Source organism: Prinia subflava, chromosome 4 (assembly GCF_021018805.1).
Source record: "Prinia subflava isolate CZ2003 ecotype Zambia chromosome 4, Cam_Psub_1.2, whole genome shotgun sequence".
Classification (NCBI taxonomy): domain Eukaryota; kingdom Metazoa; phylum Chordata; class Aves; order Passeriformes; family Cisticolidae; genus Prinia; species Prinia subflava.
Genome location: NC_086250.1, coordinates 38,824,323 through 38,851,925, shown reverse-complemented (window position 1 = coordinate 38,851,925; position 27,603 = coordinate 38,824,323). Strand labels below are relative to the sequence as shown.

Sequence of the window (27,603 nt, the reverse complement as noted above, 5' to 3'; positions counted from 1 at the left end):
AAGTAGCAGTACTTAATTGAACTGCTTCTTTAAAAGATATTCATTAGTCCACTATTCTTAATTCCCTACTGAGTTCTCTAGAGTTTAAAACATATTGCATTCTTGGTTCTATAATGCTAAATATTATTAAAAAAAAAACAAATTCCCTAAACTGACTGAGAAGAATTCAGGCCCAGTGGTGGGCTAATGGCAGTCATTTGAGGAAAAAATCCACTTTCCAGACCCCTCCCAAATCAGCTGAAGCAGATGTGGGAGTCTAATAAATGAAGTTTTTGAGACTCAGTTACATATTAAAAGGCTTGCTGTGTGGAGGTTAAGCCACAGTGGCTAATAGGCACGTTCTTTTGAGAAATACTAACTAGAATTTCCTCTTGGTGAAAATGTTTAGAGGTGTTAACTTTATTCCTTAGGGGATTATTTTCTCTTCCTACTCAAGCACATAGCCATTCTGGTATGGTTGTATGATTGTACTCTTTTACTATTAAAGCTAAAAATGAGATTACTGATGTGTGAAATGTTTGGTGTTGGCATTGCTTTTAAATGGACTCTGGGAGTCAGGACATTGTTCAGAGTTGTTAGCTTCAGAGTGTCTGGTATTCAGAAGCAATCTGTGAAAGACAGACTCCAGAGTGTGCAGTAGGTGGTTTTTAAATTTATTTTATTTTTTTTTTTTTTTTAAAGGAAACAAACCACAATAAATTACTGTCTTTCAGGGAATTTTCTAGTACTCAGCTATTGAGTGCTTTGATTCAGACAAGTAGCTAAACCCCTCTTAGAATTATAACAGAAAAATTAGGTTAAGCATTTTGATTTGACTGCTGTTAAAAATGTTTGTGGTTCTCGATTTCTGTTAGAAGCTTTAGGAATTGTTAAACCAACTGTTGTTAAACTGATTTCTTTGTAGTACATCTTAGTTTGCTATTAGAGAAAATAACAGATTTGAGCATAGTTCCTCATGAAGTTGTGGTTAGTCAACAGTGCAGGTGTGGCAGTGAAGAGGTAATAAAAAGTGACATTTTGTCAGCTCCCTCCAAATTTGCATTATTTCCAGATGAAAGCATAAGGAAATGAATTATTTTGTTGTTTCATCCTGATTTATTACAGTACTTGACATTTTTTATGTGATTCTAATTGTATGGTATCAACTAAGACAAAAATAATGACGTTTGGTAGGCACTAATGTGGTTCTAAGCTTTCACCTTATGTTAACGTGGTCGAAAAAGTACTAAGAAAATGAATTATTTTATTTAACATGTGTGCTGCCCTGAAATGTCAGAATATCAACTTTTGTTCACATTAGCAAAATTACTGCTAGAGAGTGCTGTGCCAACAGTGTGTGGATTTCTGCACACAGTCAACTCGGCTCCTACTGAAGCTCTCTGCTTACATTTGCTTCATGTTCCTTCACAGCAAGGCTGTTCATCGCTGCCTTAGTCAATAATATGAATCCTTCTGCAAGCCTTAAGGAAGCCTCTAATCTTTAATGACACTGACATTTAATGTGCATTTTTAATCCTCCTGCTTTTGGTTACCATTACTTTGAAGAGTTCTTTCCCAAAAGAGAGCTTTTACTTTTACAACCACCAGTCTTTTTGCATGTATGTTTGGTTTATTAATGTGTCATGTGTCTTAATAGTGGTGTTGTGAGTCTAGAAACTGAGGTATTTAATAAGACCTTCTTTGTCTTGTCTGGGAGGTGTACCCAGCTTCTGTCTGCTCACTGCCTAGTGAGAAGTAATCTTAGGAAAGAAAAAAGTTGTGAATGGAGTGTTTTACACAGATGGTTTTCTTATGAGTGCCCATTTGACAGGCTATGGGAAAAATATAGCTGAGGGACTTTATTTTCAGCTCTTCCAGGAATAACTTGTATAACTTTTTACACTTTTTTCCTTCCTATATCAGAAAGAGCTTGTTTTTTGATAGCTGAGAAGTTATGCATAGATTTATTTACTGTTCAGGCTGAGGTCAATGTTTATTGTACAAGCAGAGTGATCATCTAAATACCCTAATCTTTTTGATTTGGGCTCTTTGTTTTTTTACTGTTAAAAATACTGCAGGATATAGGGAGGTTAGGTGGAAGAGCTGTAGAAAAGAGTTAAATGGAACAGTTCTCAAAGGAGTGGGACCATGTAGGTAGGATAAATTCCTCCCATCCATCCCCTAAACATACTGTTTTGCTAGGGTAAATTGATGTGATGGTCCAGAGGGACAGCTAGAAATGGATTTGAACATTTGAAAAATAATAAGTAGACTTTCAGTTGTTTTTTCTCTATGTGAGCCAGCACGACCTTCTAGGCTTCAGAATGTAGGCAAATTTGTGTCTGATATCACAAATATATGGAATGGTGCATCTTTTAACCTGTTGCTTACTCTGTGTACTTAAAGTGTTTGCTCCAGAGAGCCCTAAGATTTGTACTGAAATAGCAAAATAAACTGAAAAACAACAGATAAGCTTTTTTGAGCTTTTTTTTTATTCTTGGAAAAGGCTAAGTAGTATTTTTTTTAAAAAAGAGTGTTTTGAAAAAAACCTTGCATAGCAAAGTTCAGCCCAATGGGGTGTGCAACTTTAAACAGTCAGTGGTACTGACAATATGAAGTTCCATGATATATTGATTGAATATCAAGGCAGACTGTGAGTTTCAAGGGTGACTAGCAATGCGTCTGTCAAATCTGAAATAGGAATTAGTCAGCAGTAGAGAGTATATGGCAGAAGCAGGTTCCTGGTCTGGTCTGAGGTGGGTCTCAATTTCTGTTTCTGCTGTGTGGCTTTGGGTGCGCTTTCCTAGGCGCTGTAGAAAAGGCAAGGCATCCAGGCAGCCCTTGTGCATCCCTGTTCAGAGCCTGTGTGTTTTGTTAGTTGTGGAGACTGGAATCCAGAGAATGGAGAACTGTGACAGGTCACGGTTGTTGCCGGTATGATGGTGTTGGGTATGGCTGGCTTGGTGGTCAAAGAAGAGGAAGAGTGGTGGGAACTGAGAAAGGGTAAGTGTTTGTGTAGCTGTGACCCTCACTTTTAGATCTGCAACATAGATATTTTTCAGCTGGGGTAATGAACTATATAGATGGCAGTATTTCAGCTTATTAAATGTAAAAGAATTATGTAATAATTGCATTGTAGACATGAAAACAAACATTCTTGAAATTAAACTTTGAAGAAAAGTCCTGTAGCTGTGTCAGTTCCTTCATTTTAACTTGTCTACTTAACAGGCTTTATCATCATGTAGAGCATGAGGCTTCTAATAGTTAAGAAGAACCATAGGGAAAACAAACAGCAATATTTGCCAAAGTTACTTAAACTCAAAAATAAGCTTTTCATCACTGTTACAAGAAAGCTTCAAAGCCCAAAAATGTGACAGTGTTTTTTTTGTGTAAATCATATTTGTGCAGCTAGTCTTGATAGTTCAAAATAAAACAAATTTCTACATAAAAGGGACCCAAAACAAAAATGTTCCTTTTTATTCATGTAAGGTCCTTTTTGTCCCTTAAGTCTGGGCAGTTTCTCAGAGAGGGGTGATTTTTTTTTTTCACAGTTAACATATTCTTGCTGTCTAATGGTTGAATTTCTTCCACATGTACCTGCTGATGTGGCAAAGCTCCTTGTTTCGCACTGGTGTATACACACTGTAATCCCTGAGATGCAGAACAATTTTGAATAGTGTTCTTTGAGTTTAAAGTGACCAGAAAGTGTTAATTTAACTAAAACATTACTTCATATGTAATTGTGGGATTCTGTTCTAGATGTCTTCTGTGTGTTTTATGAAGTAGCTAATGAAGTGGATGTACATGTAAGTTGATGGCATCCTCTCTTCATAGTTATGACAATCATGTTTCCAGATCTTCTCCCTGCCTTTTCAAGTGTAGGATCCAAGGAACTTTCTCTGTAAAATACAATGTAGTATTTTGTTTAGATTTTTTTTTGCACGTTAAGTATCTTTCTGAGCCTGTTCGCTCTTCTGTATTTATGTAACATGGAAAAGGTTTGGATTTTTTTGCAGTGAATAATCAGTGCTAAGTAATTCCTTCACAATTTCTTTGTACTATTTCCAACATACAGTTTTGAATTATGCAGACATTTTTGTAGTCTGATAAACTGCTGGAAAGTAAGACTGGTAAAAGTCATGTGTTTTATGTGTTTTCCATTGATCTTATGAAAAGCATATGTAATTTTAAAATAAATGGAAAGATTGTCAGTTAAATTGCCAATTCATAGTACTTTTTACCTATAATATATTTTTGGCATTCTTGTTCACAATTGTCACGTTCACTTAATCATGTGATGTGTTAAATATATACCATCGTACTTCAGAGGAATCTTACTGGCTAAGTCTGGCATTTCAGTTAACAGTTAAAAGAACAGATGAGTAATTTAACCAAAATGACTATGGACTGTAATTTAAAGGTTCACTGATTTCTGTCCTAGATTATTTGCTTCATTGAGATGAAAAGTGGAAGTTTTAGGTTTAGATATTTTTGTTCTTTGCTGATTCCCAGGTCTACCCTCTTTCATGAATGAAATATATTTGTTTTGATATGAAACTGCTCTAGATTATATTAAAAATTACATTGTTTTATGATGTAGAGCATGTTCTTGATTTCATCAGCCCATTTAGATGCAGAGTTTGCTGTTAGATCTTCTGGACTCAACAGTACAATGGGTAGGGAAAAATATTTTTGGTGGTTTTGAGGTTCGTACTTTTGCAGGAATAGTCCACAGTTTGCAATCTATCACAAAGTACTCTGAACATATTTGAGTGTTTTTTAAATTCAAATAGCTGTCAGATATATTTAAGTATTTCTTGTTTACTTTCTGATAATTTGATTATTTCATTTAGGGATTCATATAATGAGGCTTTTATTATGGCCAGTGACCCCTTGGAAGGCTTTCATGAAGTGAACCTCGCTTCGCCTACTACACCAGATCTTCTTGGGGTAAATGAGCCAGGGACTCAGGAACAAACTACCTCACCCAGTGTAATCTACCGACCACATCCTTCTGTTGTGTCCACACCAATCCAACCCAATGCATTAAATGTTTCTGACCTTCCTACACAACCTGTTTATTCATCTCCCAGGCAACTGAATTGTGGAGAAGTATCGGGTGTCAGGTAAATGTCACGTGTCTTTTTATTTAAATTGTTGATGTTTCTTGCATATAAGCTATTTTCTTCATTAAAGATACAATTTTAATATTATTTACAAAGTTGTAATATTAAATTATGTCCATAATTACATATTCAACATCACTACTGCCGTTTCTAAAATACTTAATCTTAATGTTATTATATGAATAAAAATTATATTGCTTTCTTTACAGCATCAATGTTACCGACACAGTACTTTGTTCTACCTCTGGACCCCAGAGTGGGTCATTCAATCACAGTAATGCCAGGAAGGAGAGCAATAACGTAGAGAGAGAGCTTTTGCAGGGTACTACAGTAGCAGATGTTGCTGAAGGAAATGAAGATATTTTTGGGTTGAGTACAGACAGTTTATCTCACTTACGGAGCCCATCTGTACTGGAAGTAAGAGAAAAGGGCTATGAACGGTTGAAAGAAGAACTTGCAAAAGCTCAGAGGGTAAGGTTCGTTGTCTTGTTTCCTCCCTCTTTTTCTCTCCTCAGAGTATTTCTAATATTGCTGAATGATAGATGGGCCAGAAGGTACACTTGAAGTCTGCTCATTTCTTATAGATTTATTATGATGTAATTATTGAACGTAAGTTTTAATAAGTGTAGTGCTTATTATTCTAATGTCTTAGAATTATTTTTGATAATGTTGTTTTCTCTAGTGCTACTGCTGCTGCTTAACCATGGAAGCTTTTGCTGCAATATCTAGTTAAACAGTCTCTTTTTGAAATGTAGGCTTTCCTTCATTCTGACATTTGAGAATAGGAGTAATTTTCTGACATTCTGTTGTTACTGAATAAGTATTTATAGACACTGACTATATACCTTTAGAGTCTTCTTTCCTCTAGAGTTTAAAAGTGTAGCATGTGTCATGGAATTTATAAATGCATTAAAAACAGGAGTGTTTCACAGGGGAATGCCTGCATAGGAATGAAGCAATAAAAATGTCTCTGGTGTTCTTTAGAGTAGTGTTACACCACACTTCAAATTAAATTATGGATACCTTTGAAGACACTGTGTCTCAATTCATTAATATTTGTAAAGCGCTTTGTCTTGTTTGGATGGATGGTGCTATATAAATGCAAAGCCATTATTTATCATTTGAACATTTCTCTGTGCTTAAGTTTTTGAGTAGATTTTGTGCTATTTGTATCTGTGCCCTTTGTTCTCCTCTGGATGATTCCATTCTTGTTTAAGTTTAAACTCATCTTGTATTTGAACTTGCTGCCCTCTGTTTGTTACATTATCATCTTGGATGCTCTCATCATTACTGTCATAGTGAACCTTAACTATGAATTCAGACATTGTTTTTTCTTTTGATTGTTTTATTGCTGAGTAGTGGTTTCCTTTGCTAACATGTGTGTTTGCTTAGCTTTTGACCACTGAAAGAAAACATTGACCTGAGCTAAACTTGAGGACTTTCCATGTGAATATATAATCCTAGCAGTTAAACTTGGAACTCTAGAACGTAAGAACGAATTAGCATCTAAACTTTAGAAAACTTCTTTGCAGTATATCAGTTTACAGCTCATGAACTTGAAAACCACAACTTGGATCTGCTACTGATGGCTTGGAATGATCTAAAAATCTTACTCCAGTGTACTCCATTTTGTCTCTTAAAGATTGAAATGTTTCCTATTTCACTCTGAAATTTGTTAAGGCTGTTAAATGGCACAAAGGCTGCTAGGACATATTTAATTGCATGTTATATGTTTCCAAACTCTTTGTGTGCTCTTAACAAAAGCAATTCAGCACTAACTTGAGACTGCTGATATCAGAGTCCTTGCTAATTCTCAACTCTTCCTGTGATTCTTACCAGTGTTATATTGGAGAGGTAGCTTGCTTTGCTTGTCTTTCTAAACTTGCCCTGTTTCAGAGTTGCTTAGTCACGGCAGGCATCTGTACAGACTGTACAACAGTGAACCCTGTTCCTTTCATTATACCCCTTTTCTTCTTCCTGCATGAGGACTATTTTTTCCTATCCCTAACTCATCTCTGGTATCTTTCGTCCAAAACTCATGGCTGTTCATATAGTGCTGTATCCTCTCTGTGCAATTCATACATCATGCACTCTTTAAACTTCTGTTTCCAAGCATATTCACTTTTGCTGATGAGGACTCAGTTCAAACCCTGCAGAGATGTAATGAATAGGTAGTGTCTTTGTATAACTTGTTGTCTTTTGTGTAATGGCTTTAAGTTCTCTGTAATTCTCTGTGCTGTTTACTAGTGAGAAAAATGAGAATTACCATTTGCACTTGAATTTAGTGAGCTTATTGAGCCTAGAAACTTTACAGGCTACAGAGTAAATGCAAATTTGGTATTTTGCATTTTTCATTTGTTCCAACTTTCCTACTCTAACTGTATGCTATTGTACTATACATTAAAGATTGATTTGAATTTGTTGCAGTTGTGATCAGAAAGGGAACTAGAACAGAAAAGGAAATTTTAAAGTTTAAGGATCCACTGATTTTTTTTTTTTAATTTGCTTGCAGTGCAACTTTTTCTTTAAAGTATTGTCAGGTTTTTTTATATTAGGTAATGTATGTATGCCATGTAATTGTTAGACATTTCAATATGGTTCCTGAATAAATTATTCAGTAGTAGAATAAGTATTATTTTTTTTTCTGCTTTGTGTGTGCCTTGGGTTTCTCAAGTCTATGGACTTCTTAAAGTGAATGGCATCACTGGCAAGATTGTTAAAAAAGTTTTCCAGAAGTTTGTGTCTTGATGAGAGAAAAATACACATTCTACTTCCATCTAGATCAGTTGTAGCATCAAATCGTGTCATAAGATTAGGAGGAAGGTTGAGTCAGAGCTTAAAAGTAGTGCTGATCTCTGTACTAATGGGGCATATATGATTTTATATATTTTGCTTAAAATGTTCCCTTAATTAAAATGACAGATTTTTTCAATCTTTGAGGCCATTCAGATAATTTTTTTCTTATTTTTTCACTGAAATTGTAATTTCTGGGTATATTCTAAAGGTGGAGATGAGCAGTGTTTGCTTTAGATCATCTGAACCCTTCTTGTTTCACTAATCTTCTAAAGCAACACCTGGGAAATTGAGAAGGTGTTAAAGACTCAGTGATTGTAATGCCTGGGACCTGATGTCCTCACATCTCTGTGCAGTTGAGTTTTCTCTGCCGTGTTCAGAGAGCTCTGTCGCTGTGGTTGTTGACCGTGGGTCAGCCACGTGTGGATGGCCTCCCAGAGAACAGCGGTGGTCTTTTGATACACGGTATTTCTTGATGTGCAGGTTTAGTGGAGTCCTTGCAAGGGGATACCTTTTGCTTTTCATCTGAGTTAATCAGCATACTATGAGTGTTTTGGCTGGCTTGCCCATAGCTTCTGAGCTTTAGCATTTCATAGTCATGTTTTTCTTGAATTTTTGTGTGGTTTGACCCAAAGCTATTTCTTTGTCAAACAAACTGATGTTGTAGCCCTCTTTGAGGAAGAGAGAGCAGGCTGCCAGAGATGATGGTAACAATGTGTTTGGTTTCCGTGATTCCCATGGTCTTTTACAGTAAGATTTGTACAGTTGTTAGTAACAAGTAAAACCATGTTTGACTTTCTCTGGTAAAATGTGAATGAATTGTATTTTCCTAGTAGAATAAATTTGATTTATTTTCCCCTGATGAAGTAATTCTTGTGAAAGAGGTGATAGTATAGAATGTACTGTCAATTTCGACATGGTTTGGAGAGCCTGATTCTCAGATTTAGAATTTTCTTTCTAAGGCTTCAATTTCTATATATACTTCATCTCAGAAACAAACTGAGTGTTACAATTTGATTTCGTGTACTTCTTCAAATCTGCAGTAAAACATGTTATTTTAAAACTCTGCATGGATTAACCGATAATCAGTTTCACAATAACTACCCAGGAATTCCAGTGGTACTATACAGTACTGTTCAGCATTTAAAAAATTTGTTATTTTCTTACAAGCTAACAATAAAAATGAGGGTGTGTTAGAACTGTACTGAAGTATATGCTTTCCATCTTTTCTAAAATCAAATTGCAGTTGAATTGTAAGGCCACAGGCTTGTCATGGTTAAAGATGCATTGGTTCTTTGAAGGTGTTTTAGCAGTTCCTGGCTGTCTTTGATGAAAATTTCCACAGCTCTTAGGCTGTTGCAGTGCATTGTAGGCAGAGAAATTTTCTCTGTAGAAAGAAGATTACATGAAAGCAAAATAGAAACATCTTCACCCACACCATAAGATAATTCAATAATTTGTGAAATGCTGCTCTTTGAAAGGAGATCCTGGATCGCCTGTTACATCAGATCACTCCCTTGTAAATCTGGTTGCAAAGGATCAGTTTTTATGCAGCGTGTTTAAACTCATGTGCTGAGTGAAGACCAGTCAAATAGGAGTGCTTTTAATAGAAATACTTCTGTGACAACTTCAGAATTCTGCAGTATTCCACAGTTCAGAATTTAGGTGGTATCTGTAGAAAATGTTCTTTCCTTGGTATTATGTGTCTAGTTCTGACTTTGTTAAATTGCTGAGCTAGATGTAGGATGATTTTCTTCTTAGAATCTAAAGTGTGAATGGTTTTGAAGCAGTAATTTGCAATTCTTATCTCATGGTTCTTTTTAAATACCCACCCTGTAGTCTGAGAAGATCAAAGAGAAATAAACAACAATATGAGTCCTTGATACAGACTTTTTTTTTTACTCTAAGGTTTTTATTTCCACACAGGTTAATTTTTTTTCTTGCCTTCTGCAAGTATGTTTGTAGTGTGCTTTATATTAGTTCCTCATCTTAATGTAGTTAGTTTTTCAGAACAGTAATGTGTAAAGGACTGCAGCATGAATGGTTAGCACACACGGTTGTCTTTTCTGCTTCTTTATTGGGTGTGGCTGGGAAGTCTCCAGTAATGCCTCGAAGCCACAGGCAGTAGTAATGTTTCTAATGATTGCTAAGCACTTTGCTTTGGTTCACTTTTGCCCTGCCTGAAAAACCTGAGCTTAAATTTGCTTGACAAAAATAATGTCTTACATTATGCTTCTCCTGAATCATGTCATGGAAACTTGCCTAGTGTTTGACAAATCAGCTAAGCAGTCCTGCGTAGTAGACTGCCTGGTGTTGTCTTTTTGTTTTAGTTAAGATACTTTACTCATCTGCCTAAATTTATTTGAGTCTAATCTCTTCTAATCTTTCCAGTTGCAGGCAAAATGTAACTGTTTTATGTAAGCAGTGTAACGATAGTGGTAGGTGAACCTGAGGTAGTTTTCCATGCAATGTTAGTTTGACAACTCTTGACCTGAATATTGATACAACCTGCTTTTAAGATGTATTGATGTGTATGTAGCATTGCCCTTACAAATCAGGGAAGTAAGCCAAAGGAAAAGTTGATGTTTCCTCTGCATTTATCAGAAAAATACCAGAAAAACTCTTTTTTAAGCTTTAAGCATTTTGCATCGGAATATTCATTTCCTGATTAAGAGCCATACTTTATATGGAAATACTTGCAACCAACACAAAATAAATAAATCCCCCCCCTTTCTTTTTATAACCTCTTTTTTTTGCCCTTTAAAAAAATTTTTTTGTATTCCTTTCTTCTCCTCATGCCTCCATCTGTAGCTATTTTCCTGCTGCCTTTTGGGGGTTTTGTTTTGAGAAAGAGATAGGTCACTGTGTGCAGAATAGTAAGTAAGTAAGTAAGTAAGTAGTAAGTAAGTAGTAAGTAAGATTTGAATAGAATTTGAGAAATACCATGTTTAGAAAAATCCCTGTCATTTAAATGCTACCTCACAAAATAGTTGCATATTGAAAGCAAAAAAATCCAAATGACAAACTAGACTAAAAATCAGTCAAAATGTTCAAAGTTTAAACCAAATAAAAGAAGGATAGAATAATGTCTTGGATACTAAATGATTCTAGAGGAGTCCTTGAACTCTTGTCCAGTCTAGGAGCTGAAGTCAAACAGGACCCTTCACCTTACAGGAAAATCTATTGCCAATTTCACTGCTGAAATTGAGAGCAAGACCTAATACCAGCATGCTGCAAGGCAAGATGCAGTTTCCCACATAGCTGTATGCAACATTACTTCAGTTATGAAGACTTAGGAAGAAATACGAGCCACCTTCGAAAAACATAACAGAAGCTGCCATTTGGGCCTTTTTTTATGACTCTCTTGTGACTGGCCTCCCACAGTTTTCTGAAGGCAGCTATTTTTCACTGGTTTGTGGAGGTTTTCAGAGCAAATCATTGCTAGATTGTGTGTGAAGTCTTTAACCTACTAGTGACAGTCTTTGGTCTTGCATTTCAGGAATGATGGCAGTGTAATACCTTTCTTGGCAGGGGGAAGAGGAAAAAGAGGAGATGGATGGGGGTGAGAAGGGAGGTAGGGCCAAAAAAGTTTGAAACGTCAGAATTGGCTACTTTTCTTTCTTTTTGCCTTATCTCTACATCCTTCTCTTTCTGCAAGAGATTCCAAGGTGGATGCGGAAGGGGAGAAGAGCTTTCTTTCAAATTTCTTGTCAGCCTTTTTCTACTTTGCAAAGTACCCCACTTTATCCTCAACAAGGATGAAATTGGGCATATGTAACCCTTATACTGCCAAATCTGTGTTAAAATCTTACTGTAAAAATGGTTATGGTCAGATCTTCACTCAAATTTTAGTGGGCTGGACACCAATGTTTTGAATTTCATTAAGTTGCTTTAATTTTATTTATACATCTGCATAAACAAGGGCAAGGATATAATTAAAGTATGATTTTTAGGAACATAGTAAGGAGATATTTGGCAGACAGTATTTATAGTGAAATATGTTTCAAGATTTGTTTAGAATTGTGGATTGTTGTCCTGAGCCAGTGCTTTTTGATTTTTTAAATGAGTTTTAAAATTTTATTGCAAAGGATTACTTTAAGCATATTTTAAGGAATGGGTAGATGAACTGGTGTTCTGTCTGCCCCAATAATTAATTTGATCTATATTTTATGTGAATGTGGCCTTTTATGCTTCCAGGAAAAATAAGGTTTTTTTACTTCAGAGTATTTTGGAAATGTTGGTGTTTAGCTTAGGTATACATTAGATTGTCCTGGTATAATTCTGTATAGCAGGAAGAAACAGCTGTATATACATAGCATTAATTTAATTGTTTTTAGTGTTAAGATGACTATTTTGAAAGGCTTTAGCGAAGGTTTTATGCTCCTCTGATTATTTGCTTTTATTTTTTGTCCCCCTCTCTTGTGGTATTAGCTTTAAAAGGCCAAATTACTACTCTAAGTCAGAATAAATAACTTTCAATTTTCCATAGGAGCTGAAGTTAAAAGATGAAGAATGTGAAAGGCTTTCTAAAGTGCGAGATCAACTTGGACAGGAATTGGAAGAACTTACAGCTAGTCTGTTTGAGGTTTGTTGGAGTCTTCGATGTGATATACTTAAGGGAAGCTGAGCTAGATGTTTTGTGTAGAACCAGTATATTGTATTCTGAATTTTTCTGCAATAAGCACATAAAGGGATTTGTGTCCTGAAGACTTGGGTATGTTGAAGCAAAAGCTTAAGAGAAAGCAGCAGACTTTTCACTTAGATGCGAGACACCTTATTGAGCTTGTCAATCTGCCTAGACACAAAATGAAGAAAATAAGGGAAATATATCAGCTTATTTTTTGGCATAACTATTTTGAGACAGCTTCTCTGTCTGACAACAAGGCTATCTAGATAAGAGCTAAATTTGGGGTTGCCATGGTGACTAAATAAAAAAATAACGTATTCCAGATGAATGGAGGTAGCAAGTACATAACTTAAGCATTCATTCAGTTTCTGAATTTTGGCTCTGGCAGCATGCAACACCCACAGACTTCAAAACAAACATTAGTGCTGAGTGATGCACCAGGGTGAAACCTGGTTACCAAGTGAGAAATCTGAACTTTCCGTGAGACCTTTGCATTTGAGGAAAAGGCAGTAGTACCAGCAAAGATTGTGAGATTGTATTAGACAGAAATACAATGCTAAATCCATAACTGGAAGGAGGATCCGTCCTCATTTTATCTTAGGAATATATAGGCTTTGGGCCTAAATTGTGGTATCTTAAACTGTCAGAATATATTTCATAATTCATGGATGATTTTTATGCTTGCTAAATTGTAAGTATAGGCTTTCGACACATGCATGAAGATATAACATTAGGTATGTTTTAGAAGCAGTGTTTAAGGCTATGGGCTTGTATAAAAGTGCTAATAGACATTTGAAAATACTGACATTGAAAAATCAGATTACAAACTACATCCTGGCAGAGCAAGGTTATCTAAAATATTAAGCAGTTCCTTTATGTATAAAAAATAAATAGAAGAGTGGAAGGGTATTTTATAGTATAAGTACCTGTATGCTGGGGGGAGGAAAATGTCGGGCAGGTATTTTAACTGTGGAGGAATAAAAGGAAAATTATCAGTGATTTTTTTTATTTATGGCATTGCATTGCTCAGAACAGTGTGTCAGTTTGTTAAAAATATGTTTGAAATCCAGTTTATTAGTAATAACAGTTGGAGTTTGAATTTTCCAGACTGTTATAGGCATGTTACTCATAAGTTTTCTTTTGTGATTGGATTTCACTTAGAGGCTCTAACAAGACACAGTGGTGAGGTTTATCGTTTTTTTGCACTGGGATCTGCAGCCCTTGAATTCATGTTTAATTTCGAGTCCTACTAATTTCAGCAGCCATATAAATGGATGTCCTAGGGCTTATATTATTGCATCCCAGTGGAGGATTGAGACTTGTTTAGCACAGCTGGGTGCATATATTACATTATTACACTGTAATAGCACAGTAACATGCTTTGCTTTCAAAGATGCATCACTACGCGGAAAGTGCATGGTCAATGTTAAATGTATTTGTACACATTGTATAAATGTGTATGTTCCCATTCCTGCATGTGTCTTGTTACTTACGAGAAGTTTACAAACCCATACTATACAGCTGTGTTGTATGCTAGTGGGAGCCAGATCTTTTGGTATGACAACGTATGAACTTTTTTGTTTTATTTATATAGTGTCCAGATGTGCTAGGCGCTTTACAGATATGAAAAGGATCCTATCCTAAGTAATTTGGTTGGTAGCTCTGATATTTCAATTTTTATTGCCTTCAGTAAGTACTATGTGAGAACAGCAATTTGATTGTAGGCACAAATGGCTGGATCAGAGCCTAAACAAATACATTATACAATCAAAAGTCTTAGAGTTATGAGGTAAAAGGATGTTGGGAAAACCCTCAGTCCTTTTATACTTCCTTCATTATTGGCTTAGCCTTGTTTCTTTACTTTGATTGTTTTATTAGTGCTTTTTCCATTCTACTTAAAAAATGTTTATTAAATGATGAAGTGTTTTTATGCTGTTGTTTTGTCTGTTTTATTGATGGCAAGAATTTAGACTTCATAGTTGTTTGACTGATTCCTTCGTGCCGAAATTTACAGTTGTCTAAAACTGGTTATTCTGGCAACAAGAAGGGAGAAGTTCTTTTGCATATGCCTATGTTGCTTTTGTTGCTACTGGTTGAGTTTTTCTCGTGGGGGTCAAGGAACTTGTCAGCCACTGAAGCGTGACTGGAGCCTGGTGTTCATGACAGGTATTGTTCCTGCTGGAGTGGGATGGGTGGAGTTCCTGAATTTCTGAATCTGAGTTCAGGACCAAGGAGAACCTTAGTTGGCCAATGATGAATCAAAATCATAGATTTGTAGGGATTTTTTAAAAATATAGCTATTTCATTTCAGATTATTGCACATCTTAATAGTCACAAGTAGTCTTCATGAAGCAAAAGTATGTCATTAGTTGTTGGATTTTTTATAAATTTGTGTGAAGCATTTACACTAGCTAAACATCTTTTATAGGAAGCACACAAAATGGTTAAAGAAGCAAATGTCAAACAAGCTGCAGCAGAGAAACAGTTAAAAGAAGCACAAGGAAAGGTGAGTTCTTTCCAAATTTGTTTGCTTTGTATATTCACATGGTTTTAAATCTGAAGTGTGAATCATAAAGATGTGGATTGAGCATTAGCTGTATACATTTTTAGAGTATATACTCAGTTGTTTTGTGTTGCTTGGCTTATTCTTAGTGAAAACCCGTGGACATGGTGTTTCAGCATCATGTCAGCCAGCAAGGTGCATAGGAAGCCAGTGCTACTACAATATGCAATTGCCTGGGTGTGTTAGTACTCTTGGAAGATGAAGGTTTGATTTGCACCAAGATAGTCAGACATCTTTTTAATTGATTTAATGTATTTATAAACTAATATCATTTGTTTGTTAATGACTTTGTTCCCCCCTGCCCTGTGAAGATTGATGTCCTCCAGGCTGAAGTAGCAGCATTGAAAACACTAGTACTGTCTACTTCACCAACATCTCCAACTAAGGAGTTCCAGTCTGGTGGAAGAACTCCTTTTAAGAAAGGCCACACAAGAAACAAGAGTACAAGCAGTGCTATGGGTGGCAGTCATCAGGACCTCACCATGATGCAGCCAATTGTAAAAGACTGTAAAGAGGTACTGTACAAAGATCGTTCTCTTTTTGCTGATAAACTGGCTTTTTTGTTTTGTTTTACTCACAACAAATAGAGCATCTCTTAAATCTTCATTTAATGCTTACTGTCTAAGAGATATTTTTAATTAATGAAAGAACTTTCCTTACATACTAATACATAGTGATTTTTCCAAGTTTTATTTACCTTTAAGTCATTTAGGCAAGACGAAATAAGATTTGAAATATTTGAATTGCATGTGGTGATTAAAAAACCCCAAACAATAAACCAGACAATGTAACTGAATAAATTCCGGTGGCTTTTTTATGAAGTCCATCACTGAAAGTTTATAAACTTTCGCAAGCATCATATAAACTGTCATAGAAAAGAGGAAGAGTCATTTTATAAATCAGTAGGGGGTGAAAGACACCCTAAAGATGAAATCAGTAATTTATTAGAGAACAGATGATGAGTCACTGGAATCCTGGGGCTTGGCAGGGTTGTATGTTTGTGTGAGTTGGGTTTTTTTTTGTTTGGTAGGTTTTTTGGTTTGTTTGTTTGTTTTTAAGTCTCCTCATGTCACTGAAAATGGGGAAATAATGAGCTGAGGGGTTGGTACTTAAGGCCTTGGAATGGTAATAGATTGACCAAGGTATTGAGAAGGAGCTTATTTTACTGGGTGGTTAGTAGAACAGCAGATGAAATCCAAAAATCAATAAAGGAGAAACGAGACATTTAGGAAAAAAATGCAACTACCAAGCTTGCAGTTGTGAACCTGGAAAGAGCTGCATTGTGCTGGAAAAAAGCCTATTGTCCTTGTTGATCATAGTTTGAAAACCCCGTCTCAGTGTTCAGTGATCATCAAAGACCTACAGAGACTTAGGAGTTCTTCGGAAGGGAGTACATAACAAAAGAACTATTATACTGCTGTATAAGCATATAGTAAGAGTGTTTCTGTACATGCAGCTATGATACTCATCTCAGAAAGGGCACTGTGAAAGTACCAGGAAGTGTGACATAGATGGTCAAACCTAATGGAAAGATTTCTGTGTAGAGGTAGTTGAGATAGAAGAAAAATCTCTGCCATCTCAGGTGACACGGGGAAGATGAATGATGAACAATTATTAATGAATTAATGAAAACTCTGGAAGTTAAAAGGAAAATAATTTTAGTCAGTACATAATGAAACATTGTCATGAGGAGGCAAGATGAAAAATATGTTTAAAATAAGTCATGCAAAATGACAAAGGAAAAGCCCCTCAAGCTATGTAGAAGCTAGATATGACATCTGGTTTAGCAAGCTTCTTTAGCTACTGGCTGCTAGAAGTTTTGAGGCTGTAAAAGAATATGCATCACTACCCTTCCCTCAGATGTTTCTTCAGCCAGCTCTGTGGTTAGTGGCTATTGTTGGAGGGGTAATATGCTGACTGGATCTTTCTACTTTATTTTGCCAGTCATCATTAACTGCATTTGTACGTGACACCACTTTACTGTAAATCTGGAAAATTAAGGCATCTTGCAGTTTGTGTTTTGTATTCCAAAAAAATATGATTTACAACCTGCTTCCCCACTTTCAATGGTATCTAGGATTTTTCCTTACTAAAACTGAACCCTTGTTGCCCTTCAGAAGAGGGGAGAACTGGAATGGAATCCAATTACTTTGTAAACATCACACTGAGATCATGACTCAGTGAAATTTTTAAGTGTTGGGCAAGAGTGAGAGACCAGAGAAATCTGTTTTGCCTCAGTTTCTCATGGAGAGAAGATGGTGATCATAGAGGACATGCTGCAGAAGAACCAGTCTGCCTGACACTTTTCTTTAGTTAATTCACCTTTTTGTTGGCTGCATAAGGAGACACTTCAAGACTGCTTCCAGTGACGGCCCAGGGAATCACTAAGAAACACATGGGTTTTCCACCCACTGTGAAGTATTTTTACTTCTCTTCTGAGCAGGAGTATTTAATGGAATGTACAATGGGGTGAAAAAAGCAGAAGTGCCTTTTGCATGGTAGCTAGGTCATTGTTTTAAGCAGGGGATACATGCCTTCCCAGCTGTTCCTATTATCCAGTGCTCTGTCATCTTATTTACTGGTTTTATTTATAGCTGCTCTAAGGTAAGTATTTTTGCATTTCTGGGAGCTTATGTCTGAAACCTGTGTTCATTCCCCTTCTTGTTCATGCCACTGAGTTGTTACTCTTTGGATCTTATTCTTCTGATTTTGAGTGACTTGACTTCTAAAGGGAGTCAAGAGTACCCTTGCTCAGGGCTGTGTGTTGGCCCTTTAGATCCTTTTGCAGGGTCTACCACCCAGAGCTTTGTCCTGTGGGATGGTGCTGCATGGAAATACAGGCCAGCTCTCAGATTTCTTTGTGGAATGTAGACAGAGTCACACAGCTGTCCACCCTAAATTGCAGTGGAGCTAGAAAGCTGCCAACATCCTAGAGAAATATTTCCTAGCATGTGGTAGTAACCTCTAGGATAAATAGACATGCCTAATGAATTTAGATATTAAAAAGATTGAGGTAAGCTGAATAGCTGCCCAGATCTTAAGCAGACAGGTATCATCCCCTCACCAGAAATGTTGATAAATGCATTAGTGTTGTTCAAAGAGCTGAGATATTTTGCTGATGTCATATTTACTGTAATGAAAGCATAAAATTTTAACTGAAATTGTTATTACTTATGACTGTATATTTAATTTCAGGTAATCAAAACTGGATCTAGTGAAAGCATATGTAAAGGCAGGGAGGAGATATACTTGCATCACACATTGTAGATTGAAAATGAAGATCATCAAGCTATGGTCACTGAAAAATTTTTTTCCAAGGCAGCTTCTTTATAAACTGTAGGTTTGTGTAAAATCGAGTATATCTAAAAAATAACCAAGTTAATAAGAAATGCGTCTTAATTTTTAGACTTCTAGAGTACAAATAAAAAATTGATGTTTTTCTGCTGGTATCTCTTGATTGTATTAATTTTAAAGCCAGACCTGAGATGGGTTTAAGTTATGGGAAATGTTCCTTTAGGGAGGAACATTGGAAGTGTTGAATTCCACTTGTACAATGAAGTTGGTGGCTTAGCACCAACTTAAGCTATTGGATTAGCTTACTTAAAATAGTTGTTTGTGATTGTACCTGAGCATACTGCAAGTGGCTCTAATGAAAACAAGTTTTCCAGTGTAATTTTTGTAGGTTACTTTTCAAGGAAAAAAACAAAAAGAAAAAGAATAAAGTTTAACCAAAAACTCTGAAATTGATGAAAGAACTCCCCAAAGCATATATGGAAAGGAATGGCAAAGTGCTGCTGAGAACTCAAAAGGGGTGATGCATGGGGAATGAAAAAGAGACTGAGGTTGTTGCAAAGCAGCATACTGATCTTTTAAAAAGGATTAAAAATCAAGTTTTAGTATATGCTATTTCCCCATTTCATTATCTTTTCTGTATTTTTTTTAATTGTACGATATTTTAAATTCCCGTCCTGGCTTACCTTTGTCCTGCAGTGTATATCCTTTCTATAGTTTTAGGTATAGGTCTGCTGTAGCTCTAGAAAGAGATTTACACGGCAAAAGGTGCTGAAGCAGAATGTCAAAACCAATCTGAGGATGGTGTTGCACCTAGGGAGCAGGATGGGGCTGCACACCCCTTTGGGAATGCAGGTAGTTTTATATATTGAGTTAGGAGCATGTGTCAGAAGCAGTCCCTCCCACTCTGCTTGGCTTGTGGCCTGCAGCAGTGTTGGAGTCCATGAAAAGTCTTTCTCCAGTAACCCCAAAGCAGGTGATGTGCTCTGAGAGCCCCTCAGTGTGCTCTAGCTGTCAGTGGGTGGCAAGCCCTTGGGACAGACTGCCCCATAACACAAATAGATATTTAATAACAATTTAGTGCTCATCTGTGGACCACCACACCGGGTAGGTGCCATCCTGCTGCTGACTGATCTCAGCCTGGAGATAACAAAACAAGGTGTTTCCAAAGCAGGTACAATTACCTTTTCCTAACACACAACAGAGTTAATCCAAGCATGATTTAAGAGGTAATTTTAGCATTTTTAGCAAAGCATCTCTTTGACTAGAGGAGCTGAGGGAGAGCAGGCCCATAAATCATTCCCAGCAAACATCCTTGCCTTTCTGTTGTAGGGAGGTGTAGGAGAGAGTTTTGGCATAAAGATGAAAAATTAAGAAAAACAGTACTTTAAAGTAAATTAAGAAAAACAATACTTTTAACTGAGTTGTACATTGACTTCTTGTTTTCTTAGTATTCAGTGTATTAGTCTGTTTTCTTTTGGTGTTTGCATAGCAGCATGTTGAAGTCAGATGCAGCTTGAACCTGTAAAATGTCTAGGATTGCAGTTGTTTTCTTTGAATTTCTCTGCTTTTCTTAACTTACATAAATGGAGGTGAACTAAAATACTGTAATGAGGGTGCATGAAGATGGAAACTGTTTTGTGGCTCTTTGTAAGTTTTTCAAAGCTATCTGTAGGCTTAGGAAATGGGGGAAAGGTAATTAACTTGTCCCTGGTGTAGTGGTAACCAGTAGATGCATTATCTTTGTATATTGAAAATTGTATGTTTTGATTTGCTTGAATTTACAGCCTTAGGAAAGTGGATTTAAGAAAGTATTCATAGCTGAACCATGATAGCATTCTTTAAATTTACACATCGCTTTCTTTCAATTTTTGCATTACAGTAGAAAGCATTTTAATGCTTATTATTTACCTGTGGATATTTGCAAGTGATAGACACTGGTGTGATAATTACATGACTAAAATATGTGAATCTTTGTGTGTTCTAGGCTGACCTGTCTCTGTACAATGACTTCAGATCTTGGAAGGATGAGCCTACTATGGACAGAACATGTCCTTTCTTGGACAAAATTTATCGGGAAGATATTTTTCCATGTTTAACTTTCTCCAAAAGTGAGGTAATGGAAATGGTCTAAATGTGGTTACTGATGTCGTCCCCTTAAATATGTTACATAGAGCCAAACTACTATTATATTGTTTTCAATTTGCAGTTTAACCATTTTTGTTTCATTAGTGTGTGACAATTTACGGTGAAGTCCTAAAGCTTGGTCTGGAGTATTGAAATGACTGCTTTTTTCTTCACTGTTCTATTCCATTTAGGCTTTTCCAGATATGGCCTCTCTATGTCTGCTTCTTCAAATGTTACTCCTGTCTGTTTGAATCTAGTCTTTGTAGGAATGGATGGAAGTTTTCTTCCTGATACTTCAGATACAGTGTAAAAGTCATGTTCTGTCTCTGTTTATATAGGGGGCAGTTAGGGGCAGTAGAGACCAATATATTTATTTTTGTGGACTGATTTTCTCCCATATCAGTCAAAGCACACTGCAAGCATAGTCTGGGTCTTCTTTTGAAGAGAGGTTTGAATTACAAGAATTAGAATTTGGGATTTAAGATTCAACAGGGACAGTTGGTAAATGTGATTTTAGAGGAATCAAATTCTGAGACTTTTTTCCTTGTGTTTTTTCCACACATTCTCCCATACTGAAGAGAGACTGAAATTTTACCTGTCCTGGGAATAACATGGAACTGATGGCAGATCCTACTGCTTTACTTAGTTTTTGTTCTTAAGCACCATTTACAGGCTGTACTTGTATCGGTCACTAGGGAAAAACGAGTATGTTCTTAGTTTTTTATTAAAATAAGAAGAAATTTTGAAGTTCTAAGTATTGATATTCTTTGCCAATAAAATTAAACACCTCACACAGAAAATCCTGCATTTTTTCATAATGTTTATCTGTTGTTTTCAGGAGGTGTTATGTTCTTTTCCCGTGCTTTTCATTTACTGTTACTTGCTGGCCATGCAGTCTTTTAGTTAATTGTATACCAGTTTGTTGTGGTTGGTGTACAGCATCATATGAACCTCTCCCACTAAAAAATTTACTTGGTTACTATGGGAATTACTTTGCTTCTGCAGTATATGTAAATAGGCCATCCTGTTGACTTTTGCAGCAACTTAATTTTGGATTTTACTCTTCACTGGTAACCGAATTACTGTAGATTTGTATTGCCTTTTAAGGGAAGAATGAGGCTTCTAGCCCTTGTTAGTTACACCATTTATTGTTTCCAGATGCTGTGTGTAGTGACCAGCTTCTGTTTTACTTGGCTGTTGATTGGCTAATGTGCAGTTAAACCAAATAATAAATTAGACATATGTTGTGTTTTTGAATGATTGAAAGTGCAGTTATGTGAATGGTTGAAGTATTACATTAACTCTCAGTAGCCTCTTGTGTGGATGTTTGGTGTTCTGCTTTTGGGAGATGGCAGAGAGAGTATTTAATATGAACTACTTTAATAGTAACATGCAGGTCTTAAAATAACTAAAATACAATAAAAAGTCTTTATTACTTAGTAAGAAGGAACCTTGGCACAAAATTATTTCATTAGCAATGTAAGTTGCACCTTTTTTTAAATCAGGTAATGGCTATTACTTGAAACAGTGGTCTTGGGAAAGTGTTCAATCCAGTCAAGCAAAATGGTCACATTTCCAGTGTCTCATGATTGTTTATAAGGAATGAACATTAAAAAAATATAAGCAAAGTTGCACTTTAGGTAGGCTAGTGCTTGAAAGTTGCAACTGACTTTTCTGTATATTGTTCAGTGTTACTTGTTTGAGCACCTTGCTAGAGGTATCTTTAGCTGAAATACAGTGACATAACATTTACTTGTTTCATTCAAGATGAAGATTTATGCAGCATAATTTTGTATTTTTCATAGATTTGATTCACAATCAAATTAGATGAATTTTTTAAAATAAAGCTCGTGCCGTATTGTCTCTGACAGGAGCACACATGTACAAATACATGGCTGTTTGGTATATGAGGAAAGGCTGAAAATACAGTTAGTGTTTTAAACATGCTTTGCTACATTCCTGGCTGTAAAGGAAGTTAGGTTGCCTCAGGGAAGGCAGGGTTATTTGTAGGGCAGAATTTAAACAGGAGCCTGGAAATGGGACCTCTTGCTTGTGATATGTCATGGGTTGGCACTGGCCAGATGTTAATGCACCCATGAATATGTTTTTTTTTTTCCCTAACAGCTACTGTGGGATGTGATCAGGAACAGAGCAGAGCAGGCTTAAATCTTGAAAACAAAAAAAACCACCAAAACTTTATTACATTACATAAGAACAGGGACAGAAATACTCTTAAACACACACAGAGACAGAAATAAAAACTTCTTAGAACATTTCTTCTCCCAGTTTCTACCTCCCCACACATCACTCTTCACAGACCAAACCTTTGGGTTTTAGATCAAACAATCACCACTCAAAAACAAACTAATCTTCAATTCAGCAAGGGAGAGAGGAGTCTCTCTCGCACTACAGACTGTTCTCCAGAACACACAGGTCCACTCCTTATGTGTTCCCATGTCACCCGTGGCACTGCCCAGAGAAGTCTGCCAGGGTGACTCTCTCTTTTTCCTATGTCCAGCGCTCTCACCGCTGTCCATAGTCTGAAAACTGCATACAGGGCTCTTTTAAGGATACTTGCCTGCCGAGCTCTCCCCTTTTTCCCCAGGGGCCGGGGTTCCAGGAGCAGGTCTGCCCTGAGGGCAGAGGGCACCACCTCACCCTCCCCCTCTCTTCTCTGCTCGCTCCACTCTTCAAGTGCCAGTCACTGTAGCAAAAGCAAGGGCAGCTGCATCCACCCAAAATGCAGTTTATGTTCAAAAGAGACTTAAGTTCAGTCCATGGCTGACATTATGCAAGAAAAGTCCAGCTCCGAAGGCTACTCCTCTCATTCTTTGCCCATCAGGTTCCTTCCAATCGTGCTTTATCACCTCAGTTCCAGGCCGCTTCCTTCTCCTTTTTTCCAAAATCACCAGTCATGAGAATCAATGTCTAAGAAAAGTTTCTTTCTGCCAAGCAAGGGTTAACAGCTTCTATCTCCCAGCAGGGTGCAGGCTCAGGCACTCCCAGGCTCGGCAACTCCCAGGTGGCTGGGCACCTTCTCCCGGAGTTTGGGGGGAAGAGGGGGTGAGCACACACAGCAGGCACTTCCACAGTTTTCCACCCCTCCATCCTGGACGGGGCAGCTCAGTTCCAGTCCTGTCCACTCTCTTCTCCCCCCCCCCCCCCCCCCCCCCCCGGGGCTCCGGCTTACCTGAGCCCGACCATGTGTTTCCCCTCCCCCACCCAGCCTCCTGGCTGGGCAGGGGAAGGAGGCCTGAAACATCTCTCTGCTGAAACCAGGATCTGAAAAGAGGCCGAACCCCCCAGACTCTTGCTTTTAACTCTTTGTGTCCTCAGAGGCGTGTCCAAACCTCCAAGTGACCAATCCAGGTGCCAGCAGAAAAGCTGATCACTGATTGGCCTGCCCACATCCCCCTGGAAAAATTCACCTCCCCCCCAACCACGACATGATAGAAGTGGAATCTCATTTGTAGTAGTTTTGTTTGGTAGGTTGAGTTTTTTTCCCCCTGTGTTCTTAACTTTTCCAGAAGAAGAAATATGTCCCTGCTTTGAGGCAGTGGATGAAGCAGAGCTGTTTTTAACTGCTTTCTAAATTTCTCTTGCAGTTGGCCTCAGCTGTTCTGGAAGCTGTTGAAAACAACACTCTGAGCATTGAACCTGTTGGCTTGCAACCTGTTCGATTTGTGAAAGCTTCTGCAGTTGAATGTGGAGGACCAAAGTATGTTGTGCTAACACAGGGGGATAATCTTGACTCGTTTGAGAGCTCTTGGCTTGAGAAAACTGCTATCAGCTGATTAGCTCAGTCAAATTTGTGTATCTTTAAATTTATTTCCTAAAATCTAAGACTTCAAGATTGTTTTTACAAATTTTATGGGAAAGTAAGCAACTAATAAATGAAACTTTAAAAAAATCCCTTATATAGAACAAACATGAAAATTTGGGGAGAGCTTGACTTTTACTTGTTTTGATGCATTGACCCCAAAAGTAACATTCACCTCTTTGGAGAATACCATTTTGATACTTAAACCAGATGGTTTTGAACTGGGGGCTCTCACCTGGAAAGCATCATGGAAGAAATAGATCTTGAAATAGTACAGGATTTATGACATCTGGAGTACTTGTGGCATAAAAAATTTACGACATACATAGGACACTGGCAAAGCTAGCTGAAATATTTGAGAAATACAGAGAGAGTTAATCCTCTGAATTTGAGCAGGAGGAATGTAAGTGGGAATGAAGATGAATGAGAGTTTGAACCTCAATGAGGAAGTATGCTTGAATGACAGGAAGGAAGGTTATTTTAGAAATTCTGGAATGGTTCTAGGGAAGTAGGAAGCAAGGCTTCTTGTCAGGTACTGATAAAAACATTGAAATTGGGTGGGAGGGTCTTGCCTGAGGCACTGGGGCTTCAATGATGTGGAAAAGGAAAGGGATTGTAGGATGCCTTAGTGGATGTTGGAGTAAGAAAGCAAGGCCAGTCTGGATATTAATCTGAAGCCTTCCAAATCTTGAGAAAGACTTGCTCTTTCTGTTAAAGGTATTTTGGGGAAGTTGACAATTTACTCCGTGATATTTGATTTGAGAGAGTTCAATTTTACAATAGAAAATTTCCTTCAAAATGTTTTCATCTGACTCTAAGATTTTTTCTTTCTCATTGCCATTGCTTTTTAACCCTTGTTTTCCTCTGTTGAGTGAAAGAGAAGCTACAACTGACACATCTCAAAATTCTTTATTTTCTCTTTAAAGAAGCTGTATAAAATGAAAATTTATATTTTGTGTGTTTAATGACTTAATCTTTGATCATTTCTAGTCTGCAAAGTTCAAGCATTCAAATATTTTTCAACTTCCTCCTGTCACTAGAGCACACTTCTTGAGCTGTAACAGCCTCTCATCAGAAGGTCCCACACCAGTAATGGAGCTACTCAAGGGGTAGTGAATTGCTATCCAAGGTCTGCCACTGTAAGCTGTGTTCCATGAACACAGTAGAGAATCTGGACAGTCAGAAACCACTGAAACAAGTCATTTGTCATTAAAGAGCAGCTGGCAAATGGATTTAAAGTCATTGTGGTTCAAGAAACTTTGCTACATTTTGGTGTCATGAAGTGCTTAGCCAGACAGGAGACTCAACTGCATCATTCAGAAATTTCTGGATATTTTTAACCTGTTTTCTCCAGTGTAGGTTAACTTTTAAATCAGAACTTAGGAAATGCTTAAATATTTGGCAAGATAGAGATTAATGTTTTGAGATGACAATGCCCAAGTTATAATTTAGTTATTTTAGATATACCAAAAGGTCAGGCAAATTCTTTTCTCTCTTTTCCAACTCTTCTGTACCAACAAAAAGTTCTGTGGTGCTGCTTGTAGATAAGTAATAGGTAAGGAATCTGCAGTATTTAAGTGTAATTTGACAGCAATTGTGCTTTGCCTTATGTATTCTTACTGGCACTGAATGGGAAGCAGGTGTTGCAGTTTTCACTGAATCAGCGTAGTAGTTTCAGGTTTTTATTTTTAGACGATGCAAAACGCTTTTTTAATTGAAACTATCTTGTTAAATGGGTAACTTAATATAGACAAACTGAAAAGAAACAACAACAAAAGCTAGAGGGATGTTTTTAAAGAAGTCATTTTGTTGTACATTTGCATTTTGTTGTACATTCATGTGGGGGAACAAGTGCATGAGATGGTGGGTTACAGTAGTGAAAGGTGGAGGACAGAGAGCTGTGACAGTAGTACCAAAAGGTTCTGAATATATGGGAGTTACTGAATGGTAGCTGTGATGGTGTGTAGTGAGTGCTGCCTTAACAAAAGACAGCTGGGTTTCCCCAGAAGATTCACATAATTGTCCCCATGGGGACAAAGTGCTGAGCTGCATGTGCTGTACAGCACAAAACTGAGTCACCAGCAGGAGCCCTCAGCATTTAACTGGTGTGATCGAAGGCAGGGTAGAGAAGGCAATTATGTAACCAGAATTAAAGAAAGGGTTTTATTTTCCTAGCATTGAAAGTTTGTCTTCTGACAAAAGCCAGACTGAGATTGTGATCCAGCTTGTTCAGCTACTTTAGGATTTCTTGTATCAATGAACTGCTGTCAGTCCTCATAAATTGCTATGGAAAATCTATACACTCTTCAATTTTCTCCTGTTTTAGATGGTTCTGTGGACCAGCTGCAGGCATTTTAAAAGGGCCTATGAGCACTGTTCAGAACCATAGAAGCTTAGTAATTTTTGTTTCACTTTTGAAAGACAAATTTGTTCTTAGACTCCCCAATTTCATGAGGTACAAATGGGAGAAAGACGAACCAGCAGCTTTTAAAATTAATGAAACAGTGGTTGTCATGGCAACCCAATTCATCTGAGATGCTGTAATACAGACATTCCGAATAAATCAAATTCTTCTCATCTTTAAAAATTCATTGTTTTCTTAAATTGTTTTTTTTGGGAGGGAACAGTTTGTGGTGACTAATCACCTTTCCTTCATACTGTGTAGTTGCAACAGACTAAAAGTATATTTGATTATCTTACTCTCACTTTTTGTAATTTTGTAATTACAAAAAGTGAGAAAGAATTATTGCCAGACAGCCCATTTTCCTTTGTCCCAAAAGATTTTATACTCTGAATTTAAAATATGGTTTCTATTTGGGCATAAATGTAAAACTGGATTTAAAATGCATCTCAGAGAATTGACTGCTCTTCTGTAAGGCTGATTTTTTTTAGGATGAAATACAATAACATGCAGAACTTTAAAAAAATCTGTTTAAACGTTGGCATCAGCTGATAATTTAAAAAATGTTTATTTGACATATCAAGAGTTAATTAAAGAAATCCCACTGTGCTGGAATTGTCAAGCCAATTTAAATTAGTGAATATGGAAGTGTATTCCCAGAGCTGAAGAAAGTTTTAGAATTCAAAAAAAGCATCATAACACACGAATATTGAAATTAAATTAGGCCTTGTGGAACTAAAATAACTGACAACATAATGTAATAATTGCAGCTTGTAAAATGAAGGCAGAGACTCATCTATCTGTCAATATGAACCAGTTACATTAACACCATAAACAGATGCACGTGTTTAGACATTAATGTCAGATTTGTTAATT

At 36.9% G+C, this 27,603-nt stretch overlaps 1 protein-coding gene across 6 annotated transcripts in view; it reads left to right on the top strand.

Moving 5' to 3' along the window:
- RAB3IP (RAB3A interacting protein) overlaps nt 1–27,603 on the top strand; it is a 34,407-nt gene that overhangs the window by 3,432 nt on the left and 3,372 nt on the right. For 3 of the 6 annotated variants that reach the window (XM_063396479.1, XM_063396481.1, XM_063396476.1), the window contains exons 2-8: nt 4,833–5,105; nt 5,315–5,576; nt 12,388–12,483; nt 14,954–15,031; nt 15,400–15,603; nt 20,367–20,495; nt 24,112–24,224. In XM_063396479.1, coding sequence (XP_063252549.1) covers nt 4,858–5,105; nt 5,315–5,576; nt 12,388–12,483; nt 14,954–15,031; nt 15,400–15,603; nt 20,367–20,495; nt 24,112–24,224 — 1,130 coding nt within the window. In that variant the 5' untranslated portion in view covers nt 4,833–4,857. Of the gene's footprint in view, nt 1–2,755; nt 2,983–3,738; nt 3,786–4,832; nt 5,106–5,314; nt 5,577–12,387; nt 12,484–14,953; nt 15,032–15,399; nt 15,604–20,366; nt 20,496–24,111; nt 24,225–27,603 lie in introns of those variants that run through there. The other 3 variants (XM_063396480.1, XM_063396478.1, XM_063396475.1) reach the window with 3 other exon arrangements.